At 39.3% G+C, this 22,824-nt stretch overlaps 1 protein-coding gene across 1 annotated transcript; it reads left to right on the top strand.

Moving 5' to 3' along the window:
• Window positions 1-1,714: 1,714 nt before the first annotated feature.
• LOC145785637 (uncharacterized) lies at window positions 1,715-22,570 on the top strand. Its single transcript, XM_082597316.1, has 3 exons — window positions 1,715-1,878; window positions 4,720-5,404; window positions 18,441-22,570. The coding sequence occupies exons 2-3, from the start codon at window positions 4,753-4,755 to the stop codon at window positions 19,499-19,501; spliced, it is 1,713 nt and encodes a 570-aa protein (XP_082453442.1). The 5' UTR covers window positions 1,715-1,878; window positions 4,720-4,752; the 3' UTR covers window positions 19,502-22,570.
• The last annotated feature ends 254 nt before the right edge of the window (window positions 22,571-22,824 follow it).

Here is a 22,824-nt window from a genome sequence, read left to right as displayed (position 1 = left end):
CTCTCCTTCTTTCCGGAGCCTCGAAATATCCCGGTTCCACCATATTGGCACCAAAACAACGCCCGATGGTTCATTTTAAAATGGCCTTTGTTAGAGGACAAGAAATAATAAATTCGCTAATTAGAGATTTAAACCATAAAAAATGGTTTCATCCAGCGAATAAAATTTGCTTTTTTACATCATTTCGACTTCTTCAGGTCTTCAAAACTAGTAGCCTAACAGTTGCAGTCCTAAAGTTGTTTCAAAACGTCTTACCCACTTTTTTGTTTATACCACTTATAAGAGGAAGGGGGCGCCCGAAAACAAGATGGCTTGACACGATTGTAAATGACAGTGGCATGGGAGTGCATGAATTGAAGGAGGCTGCGTGGGATCGAGAGATGTGGAGAAAGATGACGTATAGACTAGAGTGACCGAGAGTCGTAAACGACTGAACGGATGATGATGATGATGACTTATAAATCGTTTAATGTTTACACATAAACAACTAAGTAAGGATAAGCACATGATTGGCTACTTGGAATCTTATTTATACAAGGATTTTTGTATTTATTTTGTAAGGGATGTTATTATTGTCTCAGCGGCGGAGTTTTATAAAGCAATTCTGTACCGCTCTTTTATACGCTTGCTTCTAAGAGCCTGCTTTGAACAGAAGCTTGTAGAGTAATTTGTAAATTTCTGCATGCTTACGTTACAAGTGCATTTGAGAACTCATTAACAACTGTTGTGATTTCTTGGATAGATGAATAAACACTTGATTAGTTGCTAAGAAAAATTTATCTCATTTGCAAGAAGACTGAACTGACTTGCACCGCAGTTTTATAAACACAGGGTATTTGGATCAAACAGCGTTATGGTCGAACTACCGAAGCGAACACTCCAATTAGGCAATTGTTGTTCTTGTTTTCCTTGGGCAGCAATTTAAACAAATCAGTTTGTACAATCCGTTTCAGCTTTTGATCTATTCTAATGCCACTCATACCAAAAATCACATTTTATGTTTGCTAATAAGCTTATTTTACAATTCACATCACTTGGTGTCAATCGTGCGTTTTTGATCCCTGATTTGGGAAGTCTTGCGAAAACATAGTTGCACACGTCCCCAGTCAAAGGAAATATTTTGTACTGATCACTCGTAAAAAAGCTGAATAATAATAATTAGTATCAAATAGTTTCGAATCCGCAACCAAATGAAATAGCTTTTCTTTCATCCGGAAATGTGATAAAAAATTTAGGATCAAAACAAAATATCTTTTGTCAAACTTACCTAGCGAACTAAGTGACGTAGTGTCAGTTGGCCTATTTTCTGGCAGCCTAAATACATCACCAGAAAATTACGACAATTCGAAACAAAAATATTTCGAAGTGTTTCGTTTTGACAAAGATTTTTTATCGTCACTAAAGTTATGGAAGCTAGTGAGTACATGCATAGCCTAGTTTTCCACAACGTTTTTTTGATGGCATAACCTATTTTTTGCAAAAGTTTTATCACTTTGCACTTGTGGCCTTTTATATGTATTTTAAGCAAAGCGGAAGCTTACATTGAGTTAAAATAATGTGTGTTATATCACAAACACGAGACAAAGAGATTTCGAAAAGTATGCACAATGGTCATTCTTTTTGCTTGTCATTTTTTGTTCGCTGAGGTAAACATTTGCACTGATTCTGGTCGCCAAGTTTAATCATTGCTTTTCTTTTACTCTGCAGTGCACTGTTAGGCTACTTTTTGATGACTGCAACCAGTTAGGCTAAAATTAGCGATAGGGGCTTTAAAAAACTTTGACAGCTCAAGGCAGTTCAGACCCTACAATTGTGGCCGCTTGGTAGGCCTGTAGAAAAATCTTGATTGTATTACGCAGGAGGGAAAGTATTATTACGGTAAGTGATTATTTTAAACTTCTTGCAGTAACATAGGTAGTGAAAGGATGAATTTGCTAACTATTTCTGAAAATTTGCTGGAGATTACGGAAAGAATTGATTTGTTGCAAAATTAATTTTAGGTAGTTGTGTTTGATTGTGGAGGCTACAATGTCCAAGCGTACTAGGGCGTTGAACTTCTAATATCACTTCATGTGATAAACTAAGTAAAATTCTAATCGGATGCTGATTGTAGCTTACTGTTGGTGCTTAAATAGCTCACATCCATGAATAGGTCATGCAATTGATTTTAGACTACGCAAAAACAAGGCTATTAGGCTGTAATTCAAATACTGTACTTAACTTTTAAGCTCCCAAACTTACAAGTAGAAATGCGCTACCAAATCGAAAAAAGTTTTCCAGACGTTGTGTAAAATAACTAGTCTGTAATGACTGAGTGTAGGTAAATACCCCCGCCCCCCAGTAAACATTGGCCCAAGTAAATATCTCCATAAAAAGAACGGATGTAGACTGCGTGGGTACTTTTCAAGCTCTCGGGAGTCTACAGGTAGCCTATCATGAACCACTTGCAATTAAAAAATTGGAGGAAAGATTGGGCGCTGTTTGAAACTAGAAACTTGTCCAATTATGCGATGCAAACGTGGCGAGAAACCTGACAATAATAGAACTAAACAATGCATGACCAACTTGTAATGCACAATACACTTTGTGTTTGTTCCTCTTATGAATGGGGCCGAGTGCCTGTGCTTTTTCGTCTTGGACGGCGATGCTGACAAGGGCTGTTAACATCATTATTCTATGTTCACTTTCACGATAACTCCCCACCACATAGCCTAATAACTGATGCATTATGCAATGTTTGCTTAGTTGATACGTTGGATAGCCTAAAAATATGTGAAAGAAATAACTTGCGGCATTCACTCATTTACCAGCGAACAATTGGACTTAATCATGCATGCCGTACTTTGCTATTTTATACAAATTTTAGTAAATGCGTTCGATTTTGCTGCAATTTATGAATGAAAAGTAAAATGTTCTGCTTGATGGCGAGAAAGAGTTCTTGCAGATAGAACTGCATGGACAAGTGTAGTTAGTCCGCACAGGGCAGCACCGGCATTACGTAATTGAAATTGCGTAACATCACGAAGAGATTACGAAACCTTTTGTATGTTTAGAAACTGCTGGCGAGAAGTTAGTTGTATTGTTGCTGCATTCGTATCTCACTATTAGTAAAAAAATGTTTTGTAGATAAATCTGAGGGGTATTGCAATTCTTTGTTTGATGCAAGCCTTCTAAACTTTGTTAATACAGTATTTTATTCAAATCTGTCGATGGCTAGCTTTGTTGCTTGTTGTTGTGAAAGAGCAATTAAGTGAGTTATGTAAATGGCGGGAGAGCGTTTGCGACGAGAGAACTAAAGAGAAAAAGAATATTCCTTCTTGTGAAAAAGAGTAGTATCTCGCGGGAAATAACAGCTGATTGACTAAGCTGCAATCGGCAGAAAGCGTAGACTTCAGCCAGAGCTTGAATAAGAATTTTTTGCAGCTTCCTGCTCAGTTTGGTATTGCAATGAAACGAGAAAATAGGTTGAACTGTAGCGTTGATGATTGTGCTTTGCAGTGTAGTTTGTCATAGGTAGTATTCTTGGCAGTATTGTAATAGTTCTGCACCACTGTTGTTGTTTTATGGCTTTGAGTGTCGTTTGTGTTCAGCCATTATGGTCATTTTGCGCAGAAAATGTTCGCAGTGTTTTTACAGTATTGCAACGGCAATCTTTCTTTGGAAGTCTTTTGTAAGATTTGTTAAAAAGGGAATGCGGTTAATCATAAAAGAAGGGTTTGTGATTTGATTTTGAAACCGTCAAATATCGCCCAGGGAGGTACCACAATTAACCTAGCATTATCATTGTTTTACAAAAATTAAAACAAAAATTACAAAGCCTGCATCGCTCAGCTGCATTACGAATTTATTCATTTTGTACTTGTTGTTTTTTTTGTCTGTCGGAGAAAGAGAGAATTTTTATCTTGCTGCTGCATTCAGTAGCACAATTGTTATCACCTTGGGTTTTAATTGTATCAGCTGTTAGAAGCAGCGGGAGTTGTTTTGCTTCATTTTGGCATTGTAACTACATTCAACCCAACTAAAAAGTCATCCTAGACATGCGTGTTGAATTGTGTGCTTGTAATTTACATCCCAAAATTTGTAAACTTGTTGCTCTCCAACCTCACAAAGGTTTTTGTTGTAGGAGAAATGGATCAAAAAGCTTGCATTGGCAGAGCGAATGATGATTGAAGCAGCTTACTTTTTGACATGCTATGATTAGATTTTCTTGCGGTTTGTGTCAACATTTAGTGATTTAGCGTTGGATTGGCTGGGAAGCGTGTGAAAAAAGACTTCAAGTGTCTGAGCAAAGCTGATCGCGTTTGGCTTCGAGCAGTTTAATCTTTTCAGGAAAAAAGGTTTTTTTCCAGACCTTCGTCAGCTGATCGCTTAGTTTTAGTTAATTCTTTCGTCTGGACATTGGTTTAGTTTTTTTCTGTTGTTCCACAGTTTTTCGAACTCCATGTTCTTTCCCCAGTTTAAATAGTCGGTTAACTTCCAGAGCCAACTTAATGCGATTGACTTGCATTTCGGCCGCGGAGGTCGAACAGTTAGGAATGCGAGAAGCTCACTAGGATAGCAGAGACGAGTACGCTTGCCAAGTTGAAGATCCAGTTAGGTTTTGAGGAAATCAAAATTTGTGGACAAGTTGCAAATTATATTATTTTTACGAAATGTTTGTTATTGAACTTAACGACATTAGTAAATGAAATTATTATTAAATTATGCCTATTTTTTCAGATACGAGCTGACTGTTTTAGTCATAGTTTCACTATGAATTTGCATAGCACCCTTTCAAAATATGAAGACCCATCGTTATCACTTTTCCACACGCTTCAACCATCCTTCCACCAAGATGTAGATGACGACTGTCATCCTTGCAACAATGGAGCATCGATTAGCGAGGACGTGTTTGAAAAATTTCGGCTGACTTATTTGACGCCGCCGCGTTCGCCGGAGCTCCCAGAACCGTCAGGCGCTGTGCAAGTCCCCGATGTCGATAACTTCGCCAATTCCTTCTTCAACACTCATCCAGTTGCCCCTGCTGAAGAAACCGCAACGACAGACTATTACATTCCCTTACAATTCCAAATTTTGCCCGAATTCCCTGATTTAAAAGACGCCTGCAACGAACTTTTTGAACCTTCAAATTCATCCACTGACCCTATAGAATATCACGAACAAACACATAGCAAAATTAAAGCAGACTGCATGTGGAACGGCGTTGGCCACAAACCTCGCGCGACCTCGCGTCATTTTGAAAGAATTTCACCGGGCGCCGGGTCAGGAAACCCCGTTGCGGGCTGCGTTGATCCCCGAACTGTTTTCAATTGCCGCGTCAATGGTTGTTCGAACCCTGCAAAAAGAAGCTGCAGTCCAAAGAGCACTAACCTTTCGCCTGGAAAAGACTCCCCCAACGAATCAGGTAAGAAAATGTTATGTTTTTAAAACTCTATTGTGGTATTTGATGTAAGCCCAATAGAAGAATAAAAACAACCCATTGATTACATGACGAGACTCCTGAACTTCCAAATCACTTTTTGTTAATATTTTTTTTTGAAGCACTTAATTGCAGCAACAACTTTTTACAATAACGAATTTCGATAAAAATATCTTTATATCAACATCACTGTAAGTGTGGTGAATTGCGAAATAGAAACGAACCATAGGAGTAACACGTTCTTTGTATGACAAGTTTTGACTTGAGCCTGGAGCTATTTAACTTAAGACAGCATAGGTCAGGAGAGTTAAGTCCTTGTCCAAATTTAAACCCGCAAAGCAGACAATTTCCGATCGCCAGCACCACCAGTGTTCTGTGGCCTAGTTGTTGTTGGGATTTAAAACCCTTGTGTTTCAAACCTGTGTCTGCTAAGCAATGCCGCGGTGTTTTTCCTTTGGTCAAGTGATCTCCACAAGTGTGTTGATGCGGGTTTCGTGTTTAAACAAGTCTTTCTAGTTGTATATGATCAGCACATTTTACGATTAGCTCATCGTGATTTTAATGTCGCTGAATAATAAAGCAGTTGTTTGCAGTTCCGTAGTTGTGTGTCTGGAATACTGTTTATAGTCACATTCTACAAAAGCTTAAATTATCTCCCTCCGTATTCAAATATTTTTCAGAAATCTTTTCTCAGTTTCGTAGATTACATTGGTTATTGTGTATTTTTCCAATTGCATTTACTCTTTCTGACCCGAAAAAAAGTTACTAGTTTCAATCATTCCTATTTGTCGAATACCTTCACCGAAAGTTTTCACTTACGTTCCTAATTTGCATTGGAATGCATTTGCAAATTTTGCTGTCATGGTTGAGGCTTTAATTGCCCCAGGTTAATATGCGATGAGATCAAACCGTATTTTGGCTGCTCTTGTTTGTAATGGATTCACGCTGACTTTATAAGGCCATTGTATGAGGAATTTGAATATGTTTGTGTAGAAAAGTAAGACAGTCTTTAGAGTGATCTTTAGTTGAATCGGTGGTGTTAAGGCCAGATAACAAATTTTATGTTTTTTTTCGCAAGAATGCGTAGGGTTTTGTTTGATTTTGCGTTTCTCTAGTGAAGTAAACGCAGTCTTTCTGTTTTACCCCAGAAGTCTTTCTCTTCAACCGCTAAAGCCCAGATTTGTAGTGAGCTTTTGAGTCAACAAAGCAATTCCGCCACCTGTGGCTTCATAGTGTCGGCGTCTATGTGAAGTTAAATGCTCCATATCGAGTTTTTAACTGGTGACTCCGTTGCCGCTTTGTGGGGTGTTGCGTTGGAGTTTTATAAGATTCTTCCAAAAGTTGGTTATAGCATAGATGAACAATGGGTTAAGTTGCGCCAACCGTGAGCGTTCTCACGGCGATATCCATCCGCGAGGTTCTTTCCGAATATTTTTATTTTTAGCGGAGAGTGCACTTAAACTCTCACTAAGGTTAAAATTGTGTGTCGGTTCTGGCGTAACCTGGGGAAAAATCGGCCCATAGTCTGACCTGAATTTCATGATTTCACGAAATGTTTTTTGCAATCTTGGCTTAACCAATTTAATTTGTTCAAACGATGTTAGATTTCGGCTTCAAATACATTTTCCAGCTCAGGTTTCAATTATGGGTCACCACTGTCAACTGTAGTAGTAGTCCAGTTTTAATCCGGTGATGTTACCGAGGGTGGCCGGATACTAGGGTAGCTGTCAATTCTGGGTCAATTATTGTTGTATCCCCTAAACAGCTTTTTTATCTGTGTACGCTTTGCTTGTCATTCGAACGCGATGAACTTTCCAGAAATATGATTTATAAGTTTTCAATTAGTCACTTTCAACCAGGCAACCACATTTAATCTGGTTGTATTGGGACAGCGATTCAATTTTGACGCGTGCTGCTAATTATGTGTTGATCACGCCCAATCATAGGTCTCGCGTGCCCGCAGTGGTCCCGTAACTTGCACTAAGTCTCAAGACGTTTAAATGATGTGAAATAGATGATTTTTATTAATTGGGTCTGTACTTATCGGAAAAGCTAATATTGTGCGGTCGGTGGTCGGTGGTTTGTTTTTTTGCTTGGGAGCTAAGACCCCTAATGAGCACTCGTTGCCCAGTAACCACTCAATGAAGTATAATGTCTTGAGGCATGCGGCAAGCTTTGTTCTTTAGTTGCTACGAAAAGTTCACACATTTTTTTCCATTTTGGAGGAAGTTCGAGAAGCTTCTGTACCAAGACAACCAAAATGATGAAATTAATAAGCTTTTTTCTTGCTAGTGAGTAGGTGTACAAAAAGAAGCCTTCAATTATTCATTAATCATTTTAACTTCACCTTGGTCGGTGTCTTGCCACCGAAGCCTACACGTTATTTGAAGCGCTTTGCAGCTGCTTGTGAAAATACCATACGCTCAAACAGCGAAACATCTCATTGCTAATGCCCGTGAAGCAGTTATCTCGGACTACATTGTCGTGATGCAAGTACAGAACACTTGTGCATACATTGCAATGTAAACGCATTGTGCATTTCAAGGCTCGAAAGCTTCCTGACTGAAGCATAAATATTTCATGATTCTCACTCAGTTATTGATCACCCCCGCTTTTCGATCACTGCTTCTCCTGCTGAGTGTTTAATCAACTGCAGATGCTTTTGATAAAAAAATAAAAGCCCAAAATGTCGAAACTAAACAGTGTGTTTTTTACACTCATACATTTTGGGCTCATTATTTTTTAATCAAATTGACCAAGTGTTTTGTTTATCAATTTCTGAGGAGTTATTTATTTTTTTTACTAATTTTAACGCTTTTACCGGAGCATATTGATTTTTTTTTTTTGGTAAAGTTGAACTATTTGTTGTTCAGTATATCTATAAAACCAAGGCGCTTCCAGTGTCGTCTTCTAGTTCTCTCCCATGGTACAAATATATGCTTAATTTTCATTGTACACTAAATGGAGTGTAATTTCCGTGCCAGTCGTAGAAATACCACTTTTAGGCTTTTATGCGCACACATATAGCTTCTATGACTTTGTAATACGGTTTCAGTCCATCATAGTTATGTGCTCATGAGAAAAGTGCTTTCAACAGAAAGAAATTAACTTAATTTTTGTTACAATTAACCACATGAGTTGGAACCGTTCAACCTTGTGTAGGGATTACGATTACATAAATACAAAAGCGTAAAACGATCATCGGTAATTATCCAATCCTACTAATCCTATCTCAGATTATCGTATCTTTGGAGTTGGATTTTGTGGAATTGTGTGGACTTGATTATGATTTTCTAGCTTAAAAGTGCCGTCATAATTGTCAAAGACAAGCTCCTTACAAAGTTGGTGGTTTTAGGTAAACCGATAGTGTATACCAATTTTGCACTTAAACCTCGTGATATAATTGCCTGAGACAATCGATATTACAGACGTGATATGGATGTTTTAGTTTTGTGCATGACCGGCTCGACTTATATTCCGAACATTAATATTTAGCTTAATCTAGACTGCTCAAGAGTGTTCGTCTTTTGGGTCTCTAAAATTGAAGTGTTTTCTTTACGCAATTCTAGCCATGATATCAAAGACGAAGTTTCGGATTAGAAATTGCACGCTAAATAAACAAACGGTATTAGCAAGTGAAATGAGCGTCTATTACACCTCGGGCTCTAAGTTGCAGTGGTAGAAGTTTTTCACATCTCATTAACGCTCGAAGACATTCAATGTATCAAAAGTATTCGGGGAATGCACACTTCACAACCTTGCAACATTGCAAAGACAGTGCTGGCCACTTTTCTTGATCGGCAGAAACTAGTGGAACCAGACGTTTAAACTCTGCTCTTTGTGTCTCTTTTGCAACCTACATGCACTGTACATAGGTTTGATTGAGGTGCTTGTCCATGTTGTTGCGCTCTTAGCAAAAGCATTAAATTCATCATTTTGTTGCTTACATACACACATCGGAAGAATTCATCTTTTAATTTAAAGGCAACAGGCCATGACTACCTTTTCTTCCTAGAGATTAGTTCCTTTCTTACTTTCTCCTGTCCATTAACTTCAGTATATTTGCATTACGGGCGTTGTACGTTTAAATAGTCGCACCTCGATAGTCTTAGCTCGTAGTATATTAACCTTCATGATTAACCCTTATGGTTGTTGAACTTCACCTTTTCACTTTTGCTCATTTTTAAAAGTTATGTTTTCCGTAGGCCTCAGACGCTTCTAAAGCTTGTTTAGGCTTTTCCGGCGATGAAAATTGAAATGTTTTAATCGCTCCTTCCGATATGCCCCGTCTCATCTCAACACAAGCGATTGCTTTTCCATTTTCTTGAATAACAATTTGCAAACTTCCGCGATCGCTTAACATCACCAAGCTACCCCACATATTCAATCATTTCATGGAACATCAATTCACACCTTGCGACTTCACTTTCAAGTATCATTCATTCAAAGCCTCTTTACAACTTCATTCTTCATTTCATGGCCGTTTGTCCCCAATAGGTTGCCTCACATTCTTTACGCTTGCATTCTCTTCTATCAAGAGAAAAATAATTTGCCTTTCAAACGGTTTATTTTTGAGCCGAACTTTCATCAAGCGTCTCCTTGTTTACGAATAGCGATTGCTTATATAGCATATCCTCCTGGCAACTGTTTGAGTGCATGCTGCACATTGTAGTATTTTGGAGATTACGTAGATGTCAATATAATATCAACGGCTAAGATATATTTTACTCATCACTATCTTAGGCAACTTATGACTTTTCAGTGTTTTGATATGTGGTACATGGCATTTTTCATAAGGCAATGTTTGGTCAGTCATAGTAAACGTAAGCGCTTTGCTTATTTTTTCTCTCTCTACTGAGTTTAATCTTATGAATCAATCCATAAAAGTTTGAGTAATCAATACAGTTTTTGTTAAGGCAGACGTTCTTCACATTTTCGCGAAGACATCTGAAATAATCACATAGTTTTTTTGCTTTATATTTTTATTTTTTTACTTCAGAAAGATCACTGTTTGTTGTAAAATTGTTCGGGTCAAGTATGAAGTGTCGTTTCAGTTCAAGTGCAGTGTTCATGTTTAACTGCACCGGTCACACTTTCATGCCTATACCGAGTTTCTTGTGAGAAAATTTTTGTGAGTGTTTCGTGAAGCACAGTTGCCTTGTGGCTGATGTCCACTGTTCGGTCAATGAACACTTACCATGACGCATTGGGGCTGACCGCTGCATTTAACTTGACCTCATTGGGTAATTTGCATGCAGTCCGACCATGCTAATCTGGTTACTTTTCCACATTCTTGATGATTTAACGCTTACGATCGCCTTGCCTGTCTTACGAAACAACTGCTCTCATTCTGGTTTCAACTGAATATAATCAACGAAATTGTCCAAGATGAGATTACTTAACTTGTCAAAGTAAGGTGGCATCAGCTTACATGTTTCTCCTCATCCTCATCCTTATTCCATCATCAACAAGTCATCAGCATTACATCGGTCTGATGTTAATACTTTCGATGAATGTAAAAATGTCACTTGCTGATATCTGGTTATCCTATGTTTATTTACATCATGGATATCTGTCAAGCCGAACGACTTGATTTTTGTCATCTTAATCTCAAAATTTGGTTTGTGGCGCATTCAGTTTATGTGGAGCTGTCCACATAAACGGACGACTTTAAAAAGTCTTTGGTCAAAAAATATTAAAATTTTAAATAGTTTTACGAACCACAATCTAAGGATCTTAATTTGATTCTTGGGATTGCGACAGAACGATTATCTGAAACTGTATTTTACCACGCTCAATCAATATTTTTGGATGTCAAAAGGATCATTGAAATTGTTATTCGGCAGCCCTCAAGCATTTGTGACGCAATATTGGCTAGGAAACCGTGAAATCTATTTTTGCAACACTTTCGCACCCAACAGATTGCATGGCGACTTCGCGTCTGCACAGTTTTGGTCGGTTGAAATTGGGCAACCAACAATAGTTTGTAAACTTTTTCGCAAGCGAATGCTACGGTTACATTGTTCTTTGCAAAGTCGACCACGAAAAACCTATTTCCCGATAACTGGCAGTGCGTACAGGATGAAAGAGTTGAATTACTGACGTTAAAACAAGTTCCAGTCTTGTTAGCAGAAGCCTGCTGCTTTCAAGCTTTATGTTGCACTGAAAATTTGCACCACCGTATGGAGAGAGTATCAAATTCTAGTTTTGATTAAACTGTTTTACAGTTAGGCCGGCTGGGTTGCATCCTTGTTGGGGTGTGGAGGATTTGGTGTCGATTTCAGGATTGAAAAATTAATCTGAAACTTTTTTACGCGCTTCAAAACTTTTCTAAGAACAGCTGCCAAGAGTTGGATCGATATCTCTTTCTCTCCGGTTTTCAACGACCGTATGTTACGTCATTGATGCCCGAAGTTGCGAAATGTTTTATGTTACTTTCAACGATAGTGAAGTTGCAAACTATGTTTGGTATAGTAATACTATTCAAACTTCATAATGTACTTGGTCTGCAAATATTTGAAGGACTTTTGTATGTACCAACATGCCTGTTCTTGCAATACACGCAAAAAAAACTTGCCAATCTTTTGCTCTGGGATTTTCTTTAACAATTGTCTTGTTTATTGAACATTGGCGAAAACAAATGAGTTGATATTCTCCTTTTTAACTACTTTATATACAACAACACTGTACTTGTGAGTAACCGCTACACGGACAATTACGAATTACAACAGTCCTAACCGGTCTATTGACATCGATCATACTTATGTTGGACCAAATGAAATCAAGGGTCTGTGATTCAGTATGCATATGATCACCTGGCCTGGGACTTTCTGAATTGTCTGGTTAAGTTTTTCTTTCAGTATCGTATTTTTTCATCAGTCCGCTAAGATACCTTTTTCGTTGCGTCACTATCTGAGCTCGGGTAAAGTGTCGGTTCATGCTGTAAATTAATTGCTTTTTCGTTTAACAACTTTGCTTTGTCGGTTTTGAGTGTTAGACAATTTCAAGCACCCCATACCTCACTTTTGCGTCAATTCATTCACTAGTTTGTTTGAATCACTCATTTTCAGCAGTCGAGACCCTAGAAGATTTTTGTTTATGCAAACGTCACGCTAAAACAGCGAAAAACATCCGTGTGTTAAGTTGATTCAGGTGATGCGTCATAGGTCCTCCGAGTCCGTCGATAGCAGCGGTCTTACTGGCGGGAGATCCCCATAGCATCAATCAGTTAATTTTTCTTTTACACAACTTGCTGGACCTTGTTGAGAAGAAAAAGGTTAATTTGAAGGTGAAAGTAAAGGAAGGTAACATTTTCCTCTGGCAAGGAAGTGCACGAAAAAACATTGAAACTTAACCTTTAAACATTCCATAATCTGTCTTTGCAGTAATTTGTGCGTCACGGAGTGCGTTTGAACGGATGTTCTGCGTTTGATGCAGAGACAATGTCAGAGCATCTCAGTCATTTCACTTTTTGCCAGCCTTGCATTCTGTTGCAGGGATTTCCTATTCTAGTCTTTCATTGTTTGAGATCGAAAACGTGCAGCAATACAATTGGATGTGCAATAAGCATTGGGCAATGTGGGTTGCAATAAATATGTGCTGTCGATGCCTTCTGACAATTTTCTTCAGACTATTATGCATTGGCAGAAACTGCAACTTGAAATAATGATGAATATGCTTGAGTATTTTTAATCAAAAGTCAAGCTAGTGGAAATGGTGGTCTGATAAACCAAACAACCGTAATCTGTTGGCCAAGCATGAGGCTAATATAAGGGAGAGAGGGGGGGCGTCAAAGCAATTCATGTCGTTTACCACAACTAGATCTTGTGATTTATGTAACTTAAGTTCAGCTATTTTAGTAGACCGTGAGCTATTTCAATAGTTTTTTTTAAAAGAAAACTTTTTGTAAAAGAGTGGTTGTGATTTTTTTTCGCTGCACGGACGCGCCTGACTTTTTGTCGTTAATGCCAGTGAGTTTCATGTCGTTTTCTGATTTTGGTAACTTGGATCCGTTTCGCATCCATTCGATGTAAGTTCGTGCAGATTTTAACGTTTGATTTGCTTATTATTAAAACAAATGACCGGTCGTTTTGGAGTGTCATTGATTCTCTTTCGTCACGCAGAACATGCTGCAGAACTGCATTGAAAACACGAACAGACGTCGATTTCGCAATCTCAGCCTTGTTATCGATGAGCCTCCATGAGTTTTTAACGATAGTTGAATGTTTGCACTGCACACCATAACACAACATTGCCACTTGAAGGAGTTTTATTCACCTGGCCCTGCCATTAAGTCCCTGAAGCGTGCTTTGTCTTTAGAATTAAACCAACGCTTTAATTGATCACAAACAGTTACTTCCCACATGTTGAAAAATTCGTCATTTAAAGTAACAATATGTGTTTCCGTGAGTGTGTTGTGATGGTTGCCGCTTTTCATCATTTGTAGTGTCTCATCTCACATCGTCCTCTTGATGGTCTTGGAGTGCTGTCTTCATTTCGAAAACTGACCGATAACAACATTTTTCGTTGTTTCAATGTATGTTTGTAACACACCAATTGAAAAAGTGGCGTATTTTTCCAGCTGATTTGCCGTCTTTTAGAGCAGCCGTCCCAACATCACTTGACGTGCTTTGCATACCACTATCACGACGCTCGACATCTTTGGTCAACAAGGGTTTCACTGATGCTTATCACTACCCACAAGTGACATGTAGTGTTATTTGGGGATATGACAGCCTCCATGACAACAATCTACTTCACACAAACAGGACCTGTTGCATTGCTTATCAGCATATGGTTACACGCGATAGAATTGTCATAACTTCGTGACGAATTTCTTGTTTGCCAACTCAAGGGTGGAGGGGCTCTGCCTTTTAACACCCTTGTGGCAGTATAGGTGACTCGTTATTCATAACTAACGATTAAACTACAAACGCATTGCTCGCCGCAACTAGTATTTTGATCTATAGTTGGGCATCAACTTTATTTTCAGGCATTCTTGTCCGCTTATATTTTCCAAGTTCTAAAATTCTGATTAGATTGCTAACTAAAATATCGTGTGGCTGGAAAAGTGCACTTCCTAACCAACACAAATATTCTGTGGTGCCTGTGTGAACCAGGCTGACCCTTCCAGATCACTTGCTGTGTGTGAGTAATGGCGTTTGATGGTTTATCACAGCTATCTGCATTTGTGCGTCACAGGTGGTCACTTGATTCATGATTCTATCTCACGTTTTCGGCAATGATTGCTCTACTTTTGTTACCAAACTTGGCTTACGGTTTGAAGCCGAAGCTATAATATTCTGCAAAATAGTCTTTCGCCTTCTTGCGTGTGTGGGTACTACGCGTCACACACGATCGGGAGATATTGGTGTAAATTCCTTAAAAACCTTGCACAAAAAGAGACATTGTTAGGATTTCCTCAAGTCTTCTGCCAGCCTACGGTAAGCTTTGAATCAGCGTTAATTTACTCCTTGTGTTCAGTGTTATAGTTTATGAAATGGGGGGGAACTTTTGCCAATGGTTCTACTCTCTCTGCCTCAATATTTGCGGTTAACCTAGAAATGCTCTGTTTAAAAGCACAGCTTTTCGCGAAAAGTGCATTGTTTTTTTATCAGAAATTAGTTTTTTGGTTCTGGTTTGTTACCTCTGGGCTTGCGGAATTTGTGTTGACCTTTAAAATGTGCATGCCGCGTACAGTTTCTGGCTAAATGACCGCTTTTGGTTAGTGGAGCAAATTTTGTTTGGTGTGTGGTGACTTTCTGAGGCAAAATCCCACGGTGAAAAAACGACGAGCCGTGAGATCGGTCGGACTCTGGGTTCTGCTAACTGATACGCCTTTTGCATTTCTTGCTTTTTCCTTTTAAAACTTAAGCTGAAGAATTTGGGTTTTAATTCTTGTACCTGTTTTCATAACGTCATTTTGTCAAATTGGCGGAAAAGCAGGTTTATGCAGCTGAAAGATACACGATATTTCTTGTGCAAAACTCTTGATAATTTCATGAAAAAAAAATGCAAATTCATAGGTGCTAAGATGCCATTCAAAAGCAAGTGTTTAAAGGTTTTGTTGCAACTTAACTAGCAAAAGTTGCCGCTTCAACATCGTTTCAACGTCGCCGGACGAAAAGATAACTACTGCTCACTAGGAAAACGCGATCGTTGGTTGAAGTCTTTTTCAGAATTCAAGCAATTGAGATGGCGAGGTATCAGACGGCTTAAGTTTCTAGTTTTAGTCTCAGCTTCCATTGTTGTTGGCGTGTTGGAAAGATACTGGACAAGTCACTATCTAAAACGTGTCATTATTTTATCAACTTCTTTAAGTGTTTTCTTTACCACAAACGTTGGACCGCCCCATAAACATGCTGCAATTACAGACGTACTCATGTTGAGCACAACTGACTAGCCCTAGGGAAGCTAAAAGTTCGTACCAAAAGCGTTTCTGGTTGTAGTTGCTTTTACTGCGGTGGCCTGTGTTGGGGTTTTGTTAGGTCAACACATTTTAACTTTTAAGCAAATTGTCCCGCCGCCTGCCATCTGCCACTACGTAAATTCTATTTCTGCACCTATCGTAAACTATTGCGGTTTTTAAAGTCTTAAAAAGAATTTAAAAGATTCTGCATATTTTGCAGCTGGCCAATAACGATGGATATATCATGCCTATAGCGTTTCGGTTGTTACCTATTGTCGGAAACATGAACTCAGCATTTGTTAAACTGGAAAATCACTTCCTAGGAACATGCGACATTGAACGCTTTTCTGGTTCTTTGCGGAATGATTGAACAGAGTTTAAATACAGATGCTTGTTTTTTTCGGTTGATTAGGTCACTCGATGTCGAATAACGGATATATTCCATTTGTATTTTGAGATTTTGTCCGTGGGAACCCTCAATGTAACACACCATCAGTCGAATTTTTCCAATTGTCTAACACTAATTTGCCAAATTATGATAATCCGTTTGTCTGTCAGTGCCTGCTCTGTTCGAATGTTGAGAAATGGCGAGCGAAAACTCAAGAGACTGGCGTTATCTACGGGTGTTTGCTTTTGTCGTCATTATTGCAACTTACCTAAAGGTCATCGAGATAAGCATAGACCGCCCTCGCGTATTGGCAAAAGATGCAACTTCCTTCCACCGCTCTCCACCCCCGACAAACCGCTTAGAAATGTATTGCATTTTAATGGGGTATATTTTTGTGACATCATGCTTTTTTGTTCTTGTACTAGAAAGTTAACCCAAACTTTTGTCCATTTCATTCCGAATTATAGATGCATTAACATTTCCCTCCCCTTGTAGCATATCCTGTAGGTGCCCAGTTAGAAGTAGGTCGATCAATTTAGTTGGAGCTGCACATTGCACAATGTAACTGCCGCTTTGAAGCAGATTTGCAGGAAATTCTTTGTCGGCCACCAGGGTCTGCCATCACGTCCATTAAAGTGTCGGCAGTGGTTTTAATTCCCGTGAGTTTCTTTTGAAAAGCTTAGCTTAGTTTCTCATGTCCACTTACAAAACCAGTTATTTATTGCGCAACTCACGCACCGCTGGTACATTTCTATTGATATACTGCCAAGGCGTAGTTCTTATTCCAAGGAGGCTGGTACTACGATGTATATGCGATTTGTGGTAGACAATTTTGATCGAAATCTTCAGTCAGCAGACAACCTGTGAAAGATATAATGACTTTTTTGCGAAAGTCACAAGATCGGCTGTAATGAGGTATGCAAAGTAAAAAAAATTCTCAACATGAAACGATCGTATCTCACCGCAGCCGAAGTGTTTCGTGCTTTCAGCATAACTTCCTAATTGGCCTTTCCGTGTTATATTTCAAAGCCGTTTGCAATGAAATTCATTCTTTTGGGACTTACGTCATGAGAAATCCACTGATCTTTTCTTATCGCTGCCCAACCGATAACCCTCCCAAGGATTGGCCGCTTGTTAAACAAGTGTTGCCGATCGATTTTTTGAATATTATCGACTCTTTTTTCCACTTGCATTTAATCTTCATTTATACTGGACGCCTGGCAACCTTTACAATGACTTGCGTTGCGCACTAGATGACCTCTGATCTCTGGGATTTTGGAGCAGGTGCCAAATCTTTCATATCTCAGCGGCTTACTGCGTAGTGTAGTTTTGTTTAAGGATTTAGTTTTGCGGTTTAACACGCAAACATGGACGAGACAGTGTTTTACCGGTCATTATCCCGACCAACACATCAAAACCTTTTTGCATCTGTTTACTGTAAAACTTTTTGTTGGCGTACTCTGGCCAGCCAGCTAAAGTACGTAAAGTTGCTTGGCCAAAAAGCAGTCAAGATGATGTTGCTTGAGTGAAAGATGAGTTGACTCGCATGCTTCAATGAACAAATAGTACGCAATGTGGTACAATCGTCTTGACACCAACCTAGCCTTTTGAAAGTAGTTCTTGTATGGTAATCAACACGGGTCAAAATGTTATGCACTGTTAATTCGTATGTGGGTTCCATATCTTGGTTTGCAGGAAGGGTACTTTAAATTGATTACCAGCTTTATTTGGAATGTAAAAAATGTTGCCAGATATCGTCGTATAGTTGATCACCGTCTCAGATTTCCTTTTAACAAAACACAAGAGAATTTGACTTCTGCCGAAAGAAATCATTAGAAATTTTGCAGTTTTGCATGGAAATGGCGGCGTCCTTTCATTATGTTCTGTTTTTTCATCGCAAAATCTCGTATCGCCCGAGGCTGGTTAGATCTTCCCGCTCACCATACGGCTTTTTCAATAGCGACGTTTCAAAGCTGTCTGATGAGATGCAAAATAAAACATAATATGGAGGAAAGCTGTTATTTATAGGTAGCCCACGAAGCTAATGCACAAGTCGATGTCAACCGTAATTGTGGGTTCCTCTGATCGAAAGTGATGTAAAATTGTAGGTGATAAACAACTCTATGTGGGGCCAGCAGTAAATGCGGTGCTATTAAATTATAGTTTGCACTGTCAATTTACTTTTTGGTCTGCACCACTTACTTACATTTGTTTTTGTTTTGCAGACGAGGAAATCGATGTCGTGACAGTTGAGAAAAAGAGTTCGCCTCAAAAACCCACTTTGCTCACGAGTTCAAAGATCATAGGAAAGCTTGTGCAGAAACGAAATGGGGTTCACCAACAGCTGTCCCTGCGCATGCCCAGTATACAACCAACCAAGGAAGGGGAGACACGTGGAAACAATCAGACCAAGACACACCCGACCAACATGGCGCTAATTATCAACGAAACAAAAGAAAAGCCGCAAACAAAAAGAGTTAGTTACCAGTTGAAACGTGTTGTAACCGGTACCGCCACCAAGAGGAAGTTGAACGGTCAGGATGGGTCATCCAGCACTGTAGTTCAGTTGGTGCGTCTTCCCCCGCAGTCTGTTATCAAAGTGGAGCCAAAAGAAGACACCCAATCGCTCAATGATCCTCTTCCCGTAGGAGGAAAGCGACAGATTCTTTCCCTGGATGGGGTCTCCATGGTCACCGACACTGGCATTAACAGATTTCGTAGTGACAAGCGTGGTTGGGTGAAGACTGAACCTGTGGAAACGAACACACTCATCCACGTGCAACCGGTCAAGACTGACAAGGGCAAGAAGAAGACAACCCGCCGGTACATCAGGAAAACTTGTCCAAGCGTGCCTTATGAAACTCCGACCAATAGCCCTGGCAGCTCGAACGGGGATTCCCCAACTTCGCCATTGTCGAAAAAAGATTCCACGAGCAGTTCAGAGGAAGATTGCAGCATCCGGGCTGCACACAACGTCCTGGAAAGGCAACGGAGGGAGGGCTTGCGGACGCTCTTTAACTCCTTAAGGCTTTCTGTGCCGGATATCCTGGACAACGAGCGAGCTCCTAAGGTCGTTATCTTGCGGAAGGCAAAGGAGCACATATTGCAGTTGCAAGAAGAATCCTCTCGGATGGCAATAGAGAAAGAAGCCATCGAACAGAAACAGTACAGATTACGAAAATACTTGCAAGAATTGGCATCGGGCATTACGACAGCTCGTAGTCAAGCCACGCAGCCGTCTGTGGAACCAATCGAATTAGACCATTACTCGTTTTATACTGACTAAGAACAGCTTTGAAGATATTCTCTTGGGCACTTTTATACAACGTTTATTTTTTTCTGTAGCTGTGGTTGCATTGCGCGCCTACATTGCTTTTAGGTTTTTGCTTTTCAATTATGTTTATTTCTGTCCTCCTTGGTGTATCGTGATAGTGTTTCTATTTTAGCCTTGTAGAATTGTTTTTGATGGACTTGCTGTCATTCCATAGACGAGTAATCGACGATAAGTTGAAATGGGACATGTACAACTTTTGCCAACTTAATTATTGTTAATTTAAAAGAAAATCATAAAAAGACAAAATAAAAAATTTCTTTTTATTTCGTTCATTCCTACTTTTCTCGTGTTTTGTTTTCTACCTGTACATTTTTGTATCAAACTGTCTGCGCTGCTACTCAGCGCAGGACCAGGTCAGCCCGAACACTGCCCCTGTCCTCGATCACGAAATCATGCCTTGTGGTATTCCCATGGGTTTGCCTTTTGTTTGCCATCATAACCCTAGCCGTAGAATTGCAGGATGCTCCCAATCACTGCCACGTCATTGATGACGTCATGCCGCCGTTGCTGCTTATTCGGTCATACTCACTTCAGCGTGGCATCGCTTTGCCGCGATCTGAAATGATGATCTATATGTAAAAACACTTTGCAAGTTGGTAGTTGTTGTCGCTTTGTAAAAAAAAACATGAAAACATCAAAAACAAACGTCCTTCCCTGTTGCAACTGCATTGTTCTGTCACCTCATTCTCAGTTGCCTTCACCCAGACAGCAAATCAGTCCTTTTTAAACATAGATTCATTGCCGTCCGCAGGCGTTGAATTAATATAAATAACGACAAATTCGCTGTCTTGGTAAGGCAATACAGAACAACGCGGTTGCTTGGGAGTATGTCCACGTGCCACTTCCCCGTATGCTCTTATTGACAGTATTTCCTTGCTCACTGTATATGCCTTTTAGTATTTCGCCCTGTGCCTTTCAAGACTCCTTTACCCTCAGCTAATATTATGCAGAAGTGTGTCTAACTTTGTTGGCTCATTGCGTTGCAAGGATTAGCGCGCTGTCTCGTAGTTTTGTCTGGGTATAAAAGAGTCCTTTACGTGTAAAGACGAGATAAGGTTACTTCAGTTCATGATCGAGAGGTTACTCGAGTTCATGGACAAAAGGTTATTTGAATTCGTGTATTGGTTAGTGCTCGTAGTAAATCGTAAAACCGAATGGTGCGTTGGATCACCGACTCATTGATAAATAAAGAGCAATACGAGGGAAAGCCCCTGCGATTGTAAGATACATTTTCCATGCAGCTCATCACGAGTTGCGTTTTTTGTATAATTAAAGCATGTTGATAGTATCGCGCTTGCGTATTGCGTACTTGCAAAAGTGCATTTTGTCGGCGACTGAAGTCCAATGTTTTTGCCTGGTTGGTTGTTTACATAACACTTCTAAAGTTACCCCTCCTATGAAATAACGTCATTTTGGGCAACTTTTATAAAAAAATTACTCTGGCCGTTTCTTAAAAATAAATAAAAATTGAACTTCTTGCATGTAGCACATGACAATTGTATGTGTACAATTTTCTTCAGTGTGAATACTTAGCTTATTTTTTGAATTCCACAGATCCAATTAACAACACCTCATGGGTCATAGGCCTCGCCAGATCAAACATAATATGACTCTGCATTTTTCAATTGTACACTTTTTATTCCATTTCGTTACGATTTTTGTTACTCTTTTGTTTCGTTAGAACAATTTGTTTTAAGCCCAATACTACTGCTGCTATTTCGTGGGGTTCCATGTTCTTCGGCCTCTACGAACAAGGCCTCCCAAGTTCAGGAGGAGACATGAACCTACTTTTGTGAATAGGTATATACTTGTTTAGAATAAGTGTGTGTGCGCTGTGTATATTTTTATTTATTTAGTAACTTTGTGTGTGCGAATCCACTCACGTGTTTACTGAAACACTTGGGTGGATTCGACGGAATTATTGACGAGTCTATGACGCATAATCTTCGTCGGGTTTTTCGTTGCTATGTTTTGTGTTCAATAAGAATCTGCCTCAAGTTGAAGGCCCCGCTTGGGTCAAGGCTAGTCGCGTCCTTGGGCGCCTTAGATTTGACCAAGCGCGGCTGATTCGTTTCTTTTGTGTTTCAATCTCAATTGTGACGTCACACTGTCGGCTTGAGATCGCTATGACGTCATGCTCGTTGCGTCATCAACCATTTTAAAAATGTCGATTTATGAGATGAGGTATGTACAAATCTCGTCACCACTGCAGATGCATTACAACAGAGCGAACCTCTTCGAAATCGGTTGCAATCTTAATCTTTCGGTGATAACCCAGACAGCAAATCAGTCCTTTTTGCATTGATTCAACGTCAGATTAATGTAAAAGGCTGATTGATGGTTGGATAGTTGAATCATTTGTGTTCGCACCCCAGTTCAATGGCAAAGAAATAGATGGTCGATTGCACCTTCGTCTAAGAATTTGCTTCGACAATTTATTTGATCAGTTAAAACAAACTTAATGTTCAAAGCAAAAACAGCCATCACAATGAACAATGAACATCTACCGAAGTATACTAATTTGCAGTTACTTAGATAAGCAATGAAAATTAATAGACGGTATTGTTATTAATATCAATTCAATATGATTTCAGTGATTATAATACAATGTAATACAGTAGCGTATCCAATTAATTAGCGACGACCTTCTAAAGTACACGTTAATTCGAACAGAAATAAGAATTTAGCAAAAGTCTCAGTCATTTTAGAAGATTTCACCACCGGTTACAGGACCATCTATGATTATATGAAACAAACTATCCAGACAGCAAAGCAATCGATTGTTGCATTGATTTAACGTTTACAGACGTTGAACGATGTAACAATCAATTGCTTTGCTTTCTGGAAAGGTGATTGTGTCAAAGTGTTGCCATATGTCGTTAAGTAGCGCCAAAATGGCGCTTTTTTAGTACTGGAATTTGTTCTTCACAATGTCAGTTATTATTTGGGTTGTGGTTGTTCTCGCCTCAATTTCTCACGTAAAACCTTGTATTGAGTTTACAATAAACACAAAAGAAATGAACCAAGTATTCCTGTGGTGACGTTACAGAATAAGCCAAGACGCCGTTAAGATCAAGTCGTCTCCTACAGAGTAGATTCAACTGTGTTCTTGAGCAGGAACCAGCACGATAAGGTCAGTTGCAGTGAATATACAGGGCAAGTTTTTCGGCAAAAATCGTGCGAGAATTAACTGAAGAGTTGTCTGTAAATACAAATTCTGCAGGGATGCATTTCAAGTGTCCCAACACCGATAACGATCCACAAATGAAGCGGTC

The sequence above is a fragment of the Aplidium turbinatum genome, chromosome 16 (assembly GCF_918807975.1).
Source record: "Aplidium turbinatum chromosome 16, kaAplTurb1.1, whole genome shotgun sequence".
NCBI lineage: Eukaryota > Metazoa > Chordata > Ascidiacea > Aplousobranchia > Polyclinidae > Aplidium > Aplidium turbinatum.
The sequence above is the reverse complement of the archived record's forward strand: the minus strand, read 5'-3'. Positions and strand labels throughout refer to the sequence as shown.

Coding starts and splice junctions, on each gene's coding strand:
- LOC145785637 (XM_082597316.1), top strand. CDS start 4,753: ATGAATTTGCATAGCACCCTTTCAAAATATGAAGACCCATCGTTATCA. Junction 5,405..18,440: donor AGACTCCCCCAACGAATCAG/GTAAGAAAATGT, acceptor TTTGTTTTGCAG/ACGAGGAAATCGATGTCGTG.